The sequence below is a fragment of the Crocodylus porosus genome, unplaced genomic scaffold (genome assembly GCF_001723895.1).
Source record: "Crocodylus porosus isolate Cpor-Errol unplaced genomic scaffold, CroPor_comp1, whole genome shotgun sequence".
Lineage (NCBI taxonomy): Eukaryota > Metazoa > Chordata > Crocodylia > Crocodylidae > Crocodylus > Crocodylus porosus.
Window position 1 is genome coordinate 8,367,586 of NW_017728915.1, and position 14,222 is coordinate 8,381,807.

General features: G+C 44.4%; 1 protein-coding gene across 2 annotated transcripts in view; it reads right to left on the bottom strand.

The window, feature by feature from the left end:
• Positions 1–10,459, bottom strand: part of TRADD (TNFRSF1A associated via death domain) — a 29,253-nt gene extending 18,794 nt beyond the window's left edge. The window contains exons 1-2 of one of the 2 annotated variants that reach the window (XM_019535652.1): positions 10,056–10,459; positions 4,250–4,394 (exon numbers count right to left, since the gene is read on the bottom strand). In XM_019535652.1, coding sequence (XP_019391197.1) covers positions 4,250–4,385 — 136 coding nt within the window. In that variant the 5' untranslated portion in view covers positions 4,386–4,394; positions 10,056–10,459. Of the gene's footprint in view, positions 1–4,249; positions 4,446–10,055 lie in introns of both variants that reach the window. The other variant, XM_019535651.1, reaches the window with a different exon arrangement.
• Positions 10,460–14,222: the final 3,763 nt, after the last annotated feature.

Here is a 14,222-nt window from a genome sequence, read left to right on the forward strand (position 1 = left end):
GAGTTTCTAGATAGTGGGATAGAATTCTAGAATTTGAGATAGTGGGCTGAAGTTCTCTGCTCAGTGTCCTGCCTTGGCACCCTAGTTATTAGACTCTAACCTGCATTTCTGTTCCTATTTTATTATAATCTGCCACAAGAATCTAGTTGTTATACATTTAGTGGCCTCTCTCTAGCCACTGGGTGTGTGGGGCAGCAGGGGGACTTGTTGTTCCTGCTGTAGTGTACTGTCATTGTGTGAGGAATAGGTTTCATGGTGCTGGGGGTGGGTGGAAGGGAATCTTTCTGACTGCCAGGCAAGTTAGATCTGAAGGAAAGAAGAGATGTAGTCCAACTGGCAGCCTGCATTACTACAGAAACAGACCTCCTGGGTACAGACAAGTGCAACTTCCAGCTGTAACTCAGAATCATCTCTGCAAAGCAGTCTGAGTCACAGCATTACCCCAAACCAGATGAGTCCACTGTTGGCTTCAGGAGACAGGGAATCTAGCTGCAGGCTGGGAGCCTGCAGCCAGGTTCCCATAGCAACAGCCAGGCTCTCTGTCTGTGCTCACTGTTTTCAAAATGGGAGAAGAGGGAGTTTGTTCTTGGGGCTCCCCAGCTAGTGCTGAAGGGTGGGATGGGTGAATTAAAGCCACCCCCCCACCTCCAGGGGGGTGGGGGCTCCAATACACTGGTCCCATGCTCTGGGGGAGGAAGGGGAGCTCAAAAACTGAACTCTCTCTGGTCCCTTTCCCCCCTCCCATTCTGAACACCACAACAGGCTGGGAGCTCCACAGACACAAGTTACAGAAGACCCTACATTTTGAAACATCTTTATCTGATACCTCATGCAATGAAGGGTCAGATTTTCACCAGATTGGCCATTTTTAAAGCTGTTTCAGCCATGTACTTGTATTTGGTCACACCTATAAACTGTTTTCTGTGCCTAGATCAGGCAAAAATTATCACTTCTGTTTGCATCTGGGGGGTCATCATAACTGCGAGCTGAATGAGTCAGTGATGTAATACAGCTACATAAAGGTTAATATCATTCTGAGATATATTAACAGGAGTATCACATGTGAGTCACAGGAAGTGACTCATCCATTTTAGGCACAGACAGAAATGATGCCTGATCTGCCCACAGAAAGTGGTTTATAGCCATGACCAAACATAAGTGCATGGCTGCAGACTGCTTCAAAAATGGCAAATTGGGCAGAAATCTAAACCCTCATTGCATGAGGGTCCAGATGAAGACATTTTAAAATAGAGTGTCTTCTGTAATCTGTCTGGGCTGCCTGCCATCCTCTGAGCTGTTTTCAGAATGGGAGGGGAAAAGGGACCAGAGGGAGTTTGGTCTGGGGTTTTTTCAGCCCCCACTGGAGGATGTACAGGTGTACTTGAGCCCCGCCACCCAAGGTGGGGAGGCTCCAATTCATCCACCCCACCCTCCAGGGTTGGCTGGGGAAACCCCAGAATGATCTCCCTCTGCTGTCTTTACCCTTCCCATTCTGAAAACAGTGGGGACTGGCAGGGAGGAGGGGCTACTGCTAGGGCAAACTGGCTGCAGGCTCAAAGCTAGCAGCTAATTCCCCCTCTCCTCTGGAAGTTCAACAGTGAACTTCAGCTTGGTCTGGGGGATTGTTCTAACTCAAGAATCTTCCTGTGAGGCATACTGAGTTACAGCTGGGAGCTCCACTTCTGTCTGCACCCTTTATTCCTCACTGGTGAAGCTTTCTGTGGAGTACATGTCCAGTTTTGGACATCACACTTCAAGAAAAATGTGGACAAATTGGAAGGAGTCCACAGGAGAGCAACAAAAATGATTATAGTCCAGAAAATATGACATATGAGGAAGGGCTGGATAAACTGGTTTTATTTACTTTAGATAAGAGAAGATTGAACAGTGAGTTTGCTAACAGTTTTCAAATACAACTGTTCAAAAGGAGTTGCTATTAAGTGATAGTGATAAATTGTTCTCTGTGCCCAAAGGGTACAAAACAAGAAGCAACCGGCTTAAAATATAACGAGAGAGATTTAGGTTATGGACAGACATAGGCAGGCATACACCCAAGCAGTGCTGAGCTATGAGGTCACCATGGCTTGAAATGCTGTTGACTCTGCTGAGGCTCAGCCCAATGAACTATATAGTAAATCATGAGTCTTTTAGCTTTGGATTAATATCATATGTAGTTTGCATTATATATAAATAGATACAAAAGTACTGCTTAAAAGTGTGCTTATGAAGTACCTGTACTAAAACTTGCAGCGGTTAAAAAAAAAATGCATCAATTCTGAAATAACTAAATCTATGGATGCTATAAGCAAATTACTACAGGCCTTTATTTCAAGGTCACTGTTCTCAAATTTGCTTCTAACTTTCATATCCTCCTCCACACACCCCCACAAACATTGCACCCACCCACTCCCCCACATGTACCCCCTGTGAGGGGAGCATGCCTCTGGGGGAAGCCCCACTCACTGCTACATGCACACATCCCACCACACACATGCACACACCTCACCATATTCACACACCCACAAGCATGTATACCCCACATCCACCCACCACATATATACCCCAAGCCACCTCCACACACCCCACAAACTCCATACCCACCCCCACACATACCCATACATCCCCCAAAACACCCCCCCTCACAAGGCACCCCTACCCACCCACCCAAATCCACACATCCCCACACCCTCCCCCATATGCCACATCCACACACATCCACAGCCCTCCACAAATCCCATACCTACCCACCTATAACCCTCCACACCCCCCACAACATACAAGAGTAAGATTTCATTTTGAGCTATTATGTAATCACCTCTATATACGCAACACAAACACACACAAATCAGGACAAAATATATTTTTAAAATAAAATTAAAATGTTATTGTCAATGTTTGATTTTTAGTATATAATGTGGGGCAGTTCCAGTTCCAAGATGACAAAGCTCCTTCCCAAAAGGAGTACTTCTGGGGGCAAGGGGAGGGACTTCCGGTGGCAAAGGTCAGGAGTTAGGAGGCGGGACTTCTGGTTCCAAGATGCCAACCAGGGAGTAGGGCACCTGTCAAGGGGTGACCCTTGGAGCCCTCAACAGCTCACCAAAACTCATTAAACAGCTCTCCAGCTGAAATAATTGCCTGCTCCTGATTTAGACTGTAAACTTTCTGTGGCACAGACTGTCTCTTTCCCTGTACATGCACAAGCGTAATGCAATGGGAATGAATCTTCAATCTTATTTCTGCTACTACAATACCAAAAACAATGCCCAGAATATGCTCAGACAGTTCTGTGAAGTACTAGTTTTAAACATGTGGTCATCCAAAAAAAAAGAAACTGTGTTCCCTCATGGGTTGCAAATGCAAAAAAAAAATTTCCTGTCCAAAAGGGAATCCTTTTCCCCATTTCAGAAATGGGGCTAAATGACTAAATGAGCAGGGAGGTACAAATACAGGAGGTTATTCTTTGAGAATGTGTGTTAGTTTCAGTATACATATTGCTTTTGAATTCAGGTTTTGCACTTTGATTTGGCAGCCTAAGAAGGAAGCATGGTCTGAACATAAGAGTAGGAGCCAGAAGTTTCTGACCTGTAAGCCAGAATCAAACTGTAACATTAAATCATTCTATTTTTATTGCAGTCTTTCTCAACTTTTTACTATCTTTTCATCCAAGCTTACAAGCACTACTAACAAAGAAAAGGATTGCACATGATTTTGATGTTGGAGGAAAGGAAGTGTTGTACGTGAATGTTTAAACTATTATGGAACTAAATCATCTGACAAGAGAGCATACAATCTGGTTTAAGGTCTGAATGAATGTAATGCAAGATCTCATGCTATCAGTGTAGAACTAAAATGTAACTACACCATTTCACTGCCTTCTGTATAACTTAAATATTTATCTTGTGTTGTAGTGAAAAGGAGAAAAGAGAAGTTATCTTCTCAGTGGATCATTGTTCATCTACAAGTTGCAGGTATTTTGAATGACTCGGAACTCAAATTGACATCTTGGATTGAAGCTCTCTGTAAAATCCCTGAGACTAAAATCAAGATTAACACAAATGTATAGAATGTGACTAATGAAATTAGAGTAGATCACTTTGACTCCTGAAAATTGTTTGGTGTTATGGATCAACCATTTTTTGACAGGCATCACATTCATGTAGCAATTAAAGAAATCAAAGGGCAACAACAGAAACAGGATTAGCATTCCCAATTGTATTCAGTGCAGTGATAAGCAAAATGAGATACGTACCTGCTAATGCCAACTTGAGGGCTTGGAACACCTTGGGTTTCTGTTGGGAGCTTCCATAAAGAGAGGGCAGAACAATCTTCTTAGACTGAAGGAATAAATAAGCGCTGCCAATCCAGACTTCAGAGCTGCTGGCCATCTTCTGAACCTAAAACACCATGTAGGTGAGCTGTGAGCCTGGTCCACTTTGAAGGCAGCTCTGATATGGGGTAAGCACAGAAAACACTACTACAAGCTTGTTGGGTGCTAGTTTGTTGCCTTTTTATATAGACTTGCTCTTCTTTGTGTGTGAAAAACACTGCATTAGTGATACTGAAGAAGTATTATTATTACTGTAGTTTCTAATGGATGAGATACATCTGCGTATAAGATGCCATTCACACTCCTCAAAAGGATAACATTTTGGGGATACATGTTTTTAAGATAAATTGAAGTTTGATCATCTCTTATTAAGATGTTTTCCATAATTTTCAGTACCTTGGTAATAGTATGGGATGCACCTTAATTTTAGACCTTTTCCAGGAACAGAACTTGTTGCTTATACACTAGAAAACATGGTATTTTTGTAAACAGTGTTACAGCATTGTTCCCCAGGAAAACAGTGGCTCAAAGAAACCGAACATTAAAGTCCCACTAATGGGTCAGTTTTTAGTCCAGGGAATCTCTGAACTTAAAGTTGAGAACCTGCTGAGGGCTCACCAATCAGGATTCTAATCAGGATCCCAAGAACTGCTTAAACTTGGCTTCTTTCCACCCAGTAAAAAATCCCAAAGTTCAAATCTTGGTTTCACTGAAGTCACTGGGCAAAATGGACATGAACTTCATTGAGGCCAGGATACCATCCTGGTAGGACAGATGGAGGGAAGAAGATGGATCTGGCTCTCTACACACTCAGCTCCCCCACCAAAAACCTGTCTGAGTTAGTTTACAAGGTGCCACACTGCCCTGCCTTCTGTAGTGGTTTTGCCAGTTAGCCACACTGTAAAGGCATCATGACATGATGTAGAGCACGATGGTTGGTGAAACTCTTAAAAACAAAGCCAGCTCTTACATTTGACATGAAAACAATCCTCTCCTAAGTGTAAACAGTTTAAGCTTCAGCTACTTCAGAAACCATTTGCAACCTGCATAAAATAACCGATAAAGAACAAACCACAACCATCAGCAATGTATTTTTGTTTTAGGGTTTTGGGTTTTTTTTGTTTTTTTAGTCAAGAGTTGCATAAGATGTACCCCATGCAGAGAGGAAACTTGATAACATCTTGGTATCAGCCAGGCATACTCCCCTAACATGTGCCTGTTAAATGGAAACAATTTTGCAGCCAGAAATGGCCTGAACACTTATTGCAGAGATGCAAGCAGGTCTGAATTTTCCAATTATTGGAACCTGGTAGAATAAAAAAAACCTTATCGGACTTTAATCGTGTACTTGAGGTCTTGGATACTTGGGAGGTTGCATCACATAGTAATCTAAAACTAGAAGCATGAATGTATTTCTTTTTTGTAGGTATTAGCCTAACTATTCTAATTTGTGCTGGCTTGAGGAAGCCCCACCACTCCTAGCAAGGGCAAACCCTCCCAGCCTTCAAACCCTCAGTTCCATGGCATCATAACTTAGAGCTATTTTGAGACCTCTTCTCCATTCACAAGCCTGACCCTACGTTCTCTTCCTGTCTACATGCCCACCTACCTCACCTTCAGTCAATCTTTTCCCCTCCACATATCCTCTTCCTACCCTGTTAATCAACTTCGTCTCCCTGAATAGGATGCTGTATCCCATTCTCCATGTTGTTTTCTAGATTTTAAGCATGATGGCTGTTATCTTGGCCAACATGCAAGGGACTGAACCAAGGACTTCCAGGCCAGACAGCATGAATTTGGGATTTCAAGCCTTCTCCTTGGCGAAGAGCTGGTCTGACAAGGAAGTCCCAGGGAATCTTGAAATTGCACACCACATGCAAAATAAGCTTAGAAGGTAAGTAGTCCCACACTGGCTTCACAACCAGGAATTTTCACACCCATGACAACTGAATCATAGGGCTGGAAGGGACCTTAGGTCCTCTAGTCTGACCCCACACACAGATGCAGGATGTGCCTCTTCTAAATCACTCAAACAATGTCCATCTAGCTTCCTCTTAAAAACCTGCAGTGAAGGAGATCCCACATTTTCCTCTAACCAGCTTGTTCCATTGTCCTGCTGTTCTTATAGTTAGGATTTTTTTCCTGAAATTCAATCTGAGTCTACTTTCCTGTTTTTTAAACCCTTTGTCCTGCCCTCCTTGGCTTAGGAGAACAATTTTTCTCCATCTTTATGGCAGCCAGTATCTGAAAACTGCTATTGTGTTTCCCCTTAAACTCCTTTCAGCCAAACTTAACTTCCTTAGGTCCATTAATTTTTCTTCATGTGAGTTGCATTCCATGTCCTTTATCATCTTTGTCACTCACTTATGAATCTTCTCTAGTTTCTCTCTGCCTTTTGAAACATGGAACCAAAACTAGACAACGGTACTCCAGCTGAAGCCAATTTGTGCCATGTAGTATAGTATCATTGCATCCTGTCTCTTGCATACAGTGCTTCTATTACTATAATGCAATATTGGATTTGTTTTTTTGTGATGGCATCACATTGCTGAGTTAGGGTGAGTTTGAGAGCTATCATCTCAGATCCTTTTCATCAAACCAGTTATACCCCATTCTATATTATGCATCTCACTTCTCTCCCCTATGTATTGCACTTTATCTTTGTCTTTGACTTTCATCTTGCTGGTTATAGCACACAGTTCTATCAAGATGCCTTTGAATTTTAATCATGTTCTCCAAAGTATTTGCAGTTCCTCCCCGTTTTGTGTTACCTGGAATTCTGATCCTATGTCTGAGTTATTAATTAAAATACTAAACAATAACAGATCCAGAACTCTGCAAAACTTCTTGTAAGTCCAACATTGATACATTAATAGTTACTCTTTGCTTACTGTTATTCAACTAATTATGCACCCGTTTCCTGGTTATTCTATTTCCTTGTATTTCTCTAGTTTATCAATGAGAATACCAAGGATTTTGACATAGTCCCACATGACAAAGTCCAGGTATACTATGCCCACAGCATTTCCTGTATTCACCAGATCAGTTACTCAAGATCAAGGTGGTTGGTTTGCCATATTTTTTCTTAAGAAGTCTATGTTGGCTACTAGTGATCACCTCTTCATTCTACAGATCTTTGCAAATTTAATGTCTTATCATTTGCTCCAACAATTTTCTAGATATTGAGGTCAGCATGACACTATAGTTCCTAATTACTGCCACTCTCTACTACCATCAGTCTCAAAAGAGACCTTTTAGAGTTGTTGTTATATCACAAGATTTTGCACTGAATTTTGCAGTTTCTTCTTTCATATCTCATCTCAAAATCTCAATCATATCTCAAATGTTAAAAATTATTTTAAATATTAGTTGTAGTTTCAGTAGCATCTAGAAGTGCTATTGTGCTAGGTGATATAATAGAATCATAGAAAACTAGGGTTGGAAGCAACCTTTAAGAGGTCAGCTAGTCCAACCCCCTGATCAAAGCAGGACCATTCCCAACTGGATCATCCTGGCCAAGGCTCTGTCTATCCAGGTGTTACAAACCTCCAAGAATGGAGATTCCACAACTTCTCAGGGTATCTTGTTCCAGTGCTTTACTACCCTCCTCATGAGAGGTTTTTTTCCCCCTAATATCTAACCTAAACTTCCCTTGCTGCAACTTGAAACCATTGCTCCTTGTTCTGTCATCTGCCACCACTTAGAACAGTCCAGCTCCATCCTCTTTTAAACCACTCTTCAGGGAGTTGAAAGCTGCTATTGAATCCCCTCTCAGTCTTCTATTCTCCAGACTAAATAAGCCCAATTCCCTCAGCCTCTCCTCATAAGGCATATTCCCCAGCCCCCTAACCATTTTTGTTGCCTTCTGCTGGACTCTCCAATTTGTCCACATCTTTTCTGTAGTGAAGGGCCCAAAAATGGAACAAACCCAGAACAAAGAGATGTCAAAGAAACCCAGAACAATGAGATCACCACTATTTAAAATGCAAATAGAATAACCATAGTTCTCATTGTGTTACTGTATTATTTACATTTACTTGGTGTAATATCCTTCCTATGCAACATGATATTTCCGGTAGCATGCTCTGTTAGTAGGTTGCCTCCAGTTTAATGCTCCTAGCCTTTTTCTAGAATCACAGCGAGAGCTCCAGTGTACCAGAATACCTGGAAGGAGCAGCAAGTGCTGACAGAGTGTTTCATTTGTTAGTACAGTGGTTCTCAACCTTTTTTTAGACTTGGGCACCCCTCAAAAATGCCAGCTCTAAGCTTTCACTTGATTTTTTCACTACAGAAAAATAATAGAGCAATTCTTCTGTTGCAAAAACTTCAGAAAGACCACAACAGGTTAGAATGTTTATAACACTATGGATTCTTCTTTGAAATCTATGGTTTTATCTTTACACACCTAATAGTGTTAAAATATTGTGCAGCACACTTTTAAGGATCTCTCAGCACCCCAGGGTCGTGTGGCACCCTGGCTGAGAATTAATGGGCTAGTACCATCTCCAGTAAAAATATCTTGAATTACGTATTGTCTTTAATACATGGCTTCATAAAGGAGAAAGATGTTCTATAACTCCAGAAAGTCCAGTGCAGAGTGATTTATTACAAACAGTAACATTTGGCAGAATATTTGCACAAATATGTTAGATTACTGAGGTGGAAATAGGCCTAATTCTTCCAGTGATTTAAATGATTCATTTTTAATACAGTAGCCAGTGTAAAATGCTTTGCTGGTCCCTCTGCTGATTTAGTTCTTGGTGAACAAATGTCACCGTCCAGCCATGTTTATAACTGGTATAGAAATACCTGTACCCGCAAAGTATGATTTTGTACCATTATATTAAAACAATGCATTGTCATTGCAGTTTTGCTAATATCACCGCCTCTATACCAGGGGCTGCAGCTGACACAGTTATGATAATCAAGGACCACACCTCTTCCCACCTCTAACTGATATGGCTTTGCCAGCTGGGGTCTATAGTATGGGCCTGACCTCCTAAATCGAGCATCATATCTGGTACTTATTAACAAGACACATCAGGATTATCATCTATTAACATTTGAGAGGTCTTTTTCAGTACCAGTACTGCAAGATGACAAGATTCTGGCCTGTTAGTTTCTACCGTTAGGCTGTTTGTTTGTCTTCTTTTTGTAAAAAGCAATAAAAACCATGCCGATGTGTGCATACAGCACATGGGTAGGCCTGCCTGTTGCCCTTAATGTGAGAATTCTCTGCTGGGGTAAAACAATGCTGCTCCATAGACTACACCAGCAGCAAACTGGGTTCTGTATTTAAAAATGGCATCAGTGACATACGGTTAGGAAGGAGAAAGAATACTAAGCCGCCCCACTGGACTGACAGCTCAGAAAATCCCCTTTCCAGAAGTGAAACTTTTTTCCGAGTCCAGAAAGTTAGCTTAGCTTAAGAGCACATGACTATAGAAAAAGTGCTTGCTTTGCTTTTTTGTTTAACTTCCGATTTAGCAGCAAAAAACAGATAATTTAAAATTAAATGCTGGCAAAAGGCAATGACAAATTGGTTATCTCAGCCATCAAGTTTCAGATCAAGAGGATGTGTAGGGCATGCTGAAACTTTCTGGGCACTAGAAGGAAAAATCAGGATAGTCTCCCCTTGCAACCAAGGCCCCTGATGGATGTGAACAAAACACATAGTGTCACATCAGCCCACTTGCGAGCCACCCCCTTATCAGTGATGTTCATTTACCTTTTCCAAACACCCCTCCTCACGATTGCGAGAAGCCTGCACTTCCGTCTCTGCGCAGAACAGGAGAGAGAGGTTCACTGGGGGCTCCTGGTCATGTGGCTCCAATGACAGGTATCTCAAGAGGTACAGGAGGGGCTGAAGGCTACAAATCAGTGCCCTCCACAACTTCCTGGCTATAGTCCTGGTGCCAGTTGGCTAGTTAGTTGCAAGGCCTGCGAAGTGCTACTGCAGAAAGGAAAGGGGTAAAATCTAGCATGCCTGTAGGTCACAGAGGCTCAGATAAAGCAAGTTCTGTTTCTGGGAAAGTGTGTTTTCCTGTGTGCTAGAGCTGAACCACCCTCAGGCCAAGGAATCAATGTTATTGGTCGAGGCCCTTGCCAGTCCTGAGTACATAAAAGTCTCACTAGAAAGTTAGCAGTGGGACAGGAAGGAGGAACTGGTAAAAAAACAGGCTTCTCTCATCAGCTGACTCACTAAACCAATCAACTGGATTTTAGGGACATGAGAGTGCCTTTGCCCTCCCTTTACCTTGGTCTGAATTCAGCTGTATGTAACCCTTTATAGTCTGGACAGAAGTCCTAATATTCCAAGTAACATAGAAAAGCAAGCTTTAAATTTAGAGGTTTACACCTTAGTTTTCCCAGTGTGGAAATTTGGGAGTTTGTGTTTATAAAAAGAAAGAAACGGGACAGGCGGGAGGGGGTGGGGGTTGATGATGCAGAATATAAGATTGGCACTTTTAGCATGCGTATTGAATGAGCACCACATTGTGAGCATCAACTATATCTTCTGGCACCCAAATATTGCCCATGGTTAACGAGAGAAACTGAGGCACAGCACAGTTAGGTGACTTGCCCAAGAGCAGCAAGTGAGGCACTGGAGGCCGAGAATATATTCAAAAGTTCTGATCTGATTTCCTCTTGCACCAGATGATATCTTCTCTCAAATCGGCCCATTCCCACAAAAGATTAATTCAGTCACTGCACCTATGGATTTGTTTTTAACAGGACTTTTTCACCATGGGAAATGGAGAATGAGAATGTGATGGAAAAGCCAAGGAAATCCTTTCTATAGCATTAAACCTCTAAATTAGAAAAATGAAAGAAAGAAAGTCCTTAATACAGTTCCAATGTGCCTACAAATTCATTGGGTGGCAGGACAGCAAGGAATAGGAAATGCTCTGTTTACCAGGGCACCCCTTGGAGTAACTAGGAACAATGGCCACAAACTGACAGAGCAGATTTAGATTAGACATCAGGAAGAACTTCTTCATGGTAAGGGTTGCCAGAATCTGGAATGGGCTTCCAAGGAAGGTGGTGTTCTCCCCTACCTTGGGGGTCACTAAAAGGAAGCTAGACATGCACCTGGCTGAGGTCATCTAACCCCAGCACTCTTTTCTGCCCAGGCCAGGGGGTCGGACTCGATGATCTACTGAGGTCTCTTCCAACCCAAACATCTAAGAATCTAGGAAAGTTCAAACATCTAGTGTGCATTTCTAAAAGGCTACTGCATCTTAGTTGCTTACTGTCCATGCAGCATGGCAAATAAAGAAAAAGATCATTGCACTGAGCCATAAACTGGGACTAACCACTCTAGATTAAAAGACTAGTAGCTGTGACCACACAAAGCAACTGTAGAAGAGTGCAGGTTGGGTCCAACCGTGCTGTCTTTGAAGAGCCATAAAAATAGCCATGGTCTAGGAAATGAAAACTTTTTTAAAATCAATTTTATGAAGCTGTTTTCATTTCAAAGGCCTTGAAACCGCCCTATGTTTGCTTCGTTATATTAAGTCAACATATTTTAAACATATATTCTCCAATCTTTTTTTTAAAATCTAACTGGTTATTGTCATACTTTTACTGCAATGCTGATTTTTGGTAAATACTTTCCCTGGGCCGTAGGGGCTGTATGGCCAGACTTCTCCTGGTTCCCTATGCCTGAGCCAGGTGGGGCTGTCATGGAGCCCCAGCCCGCTGGGAAGTGCCCCACAGGGCTGGCCCATGGAGACAGGGCCCTCCCCAGACACTGGGATGTGTGACAGCCCAGCCCAGCCCAGCCCAGCAGCACAGGTGGGGGCTGGCTGGGGAGCAGGCTTCCTGGGCCTGCTTGGAGGCGCTGGTGGGCCCCGAGTCCAGCAGCCACCACTGCACTTCCTGTCCTATGTAGTGCCTGGGGCTGCAGGCACAGAACCATCTGCAGGCTGGCCGGGGTCAGGGTGGCTGTTCTGCCCCCGTCACCTCCAGCTTCCTGTTGCTGCCACACCGCACCACTCTGGGTTGTGGGGATGGGAAGCTTCAGCCCCATGGCTTCTGCCCAGCGGATGGGTCTCCAGCTCCAGCCCCTGGATGCCTTCCACCGGATGCCAAAGTCTGGAGCTGGAGCTCCACATGCTAGGCAGAAACCACGGGGCTGAAGCTTCCTGCCCCCCTACCCAGAGCAATGCAGTGCGGCCACGGCAGCAGCGGCAGCAGCTGGAGGCGAGAGGGGCAGAAAAACCTCCCCAGCCCTGGCCAACTCACAGCTGCGGCCGTTGGGCCTGAGACCCCCAGCACCTCGGAGCTGGTCTGGGAACTCCATTCCCCAGCCAACCCCCGCCCATGCTGCCAGGCTGGGCTGTCACACAGCCCTAGTGGGCTGGGAAAGGACTTGTCCCCTCAGGCTTGCCCTGTGGGGCACTTTCCATGACAGGCCCTCCCGGCTTGGGCATGGGGAGCTGTGCAGCTGGCTGAGAAGGACCCAGCCCTGGCAGCCCAACCTGCCTCCACCCTCAGCAGTACTCACAGGCCAGCTAGGTTCATCCCTGCAGCCCCAGCTGCTGGCAAGGCAGGTGGATGGTGGGGGCCATGCCAGTGGTTCTGGCCATTCTCCTTCTACTGTCACTGGAGTGGGGAGGAGGGAATGGCTGACAGGGGCTCCAGTCTCCCAGCAGACAAACCCCCTCCCTGCTCCCTTTGTCTCAGGGGGCCATGCTACTGGCCATACTCCTGCCCCTGCTTGGGCTGGTGAAAAGAGGGGTGGGGCTAGCCCTCTTTTCTAGAGCAGAGAGCCCAGCCCCTCCCAGGATTACAAAGTATACCGGGATGCTGGGGGACTGTGATTTAACTTAAACCAGGAAGGGGTGTGGGACAGAAGTTGCATAAACTGGTTTGAGCTGCATCAGTTAAGTCTGATACTACATTCAGCCAGGTTTATCTTAAACCAGTTTTGGCCATTTTGAAATTGTATGTGTGTACTGAACTTATGTTCTGTTACAGGTTTAAACCATTTTCTGATCACTTAAACTGGTTTATGCATAACTTCTGTCCCTAGCCTGGGAGCCAGAAAACCTGCTTCCAAGGGAGAGCAGGGGTCTTTTCTGCCCTCCTCCCCCTTTCACTGGGGTGGCAAGCAAATGCTATTTGAAGGGAAAGCCTCAGGTAGAGGGAGAAAAAGTCTGTTTGGGAGTTTGAGACTCATATTTCCTCCCTCTTTCTTTTCTTTTCTTAAGTGGGTTAACACCATGGGGATGTTAATCACTGACGCAAACTGCCCAGGAATGGGTTCTGGCAGTTACTGGCTACAGAGGCCTGGCCCCCTCTGATTTGTAATTGTTTTGTCTCAGCATAGGGTATAGCTGAGACCAGGTGTCCAGGCCACAGCCATAAGCCTGGGCCTTTTTTTCTGCTGTTTCTATAGCTATGGTGTTTCAGCATAGCTGCATGGCTGAACCCCAGCTGTATGTTCAGGCCTCAGTACAGTATAGGCCTGGCTGGCCTTTGCTGCCCAGTTCAGACCCTGTGAGGTAGGCCTGACCTCTCCTTCAAAATTTTCTTCTTGCAGTTTCTGCCCAGCAGAGCTGGGACTGTGACTAGGTATTCAGGGGTGCAGTATGCTATCTGGAACCACAGTTAATCCCTCAAGGCCACCCAATGGAAGTAGGCCATGACCCTACAGCGTCACAGGGAGCAACGAGGGGCCCCTTGCAACACAGAAGGATCCCAGTTCTCTGGCAGCTTTCTGTGGCCCAGTGAACCTGAAGAGCAACTCAAAGCACTCTCCAGTGAAAGCCCCCTTCTCTAGCCCACTGCTAAAGGGAGGTGTAAGGGTGCAAACCTCTGGGACTGCCTTTTGGGTGAGCCCCAAGTCCCAGACTGCCTGGGCATGGGTGAAGCCTCCCCAAGAGGTTGC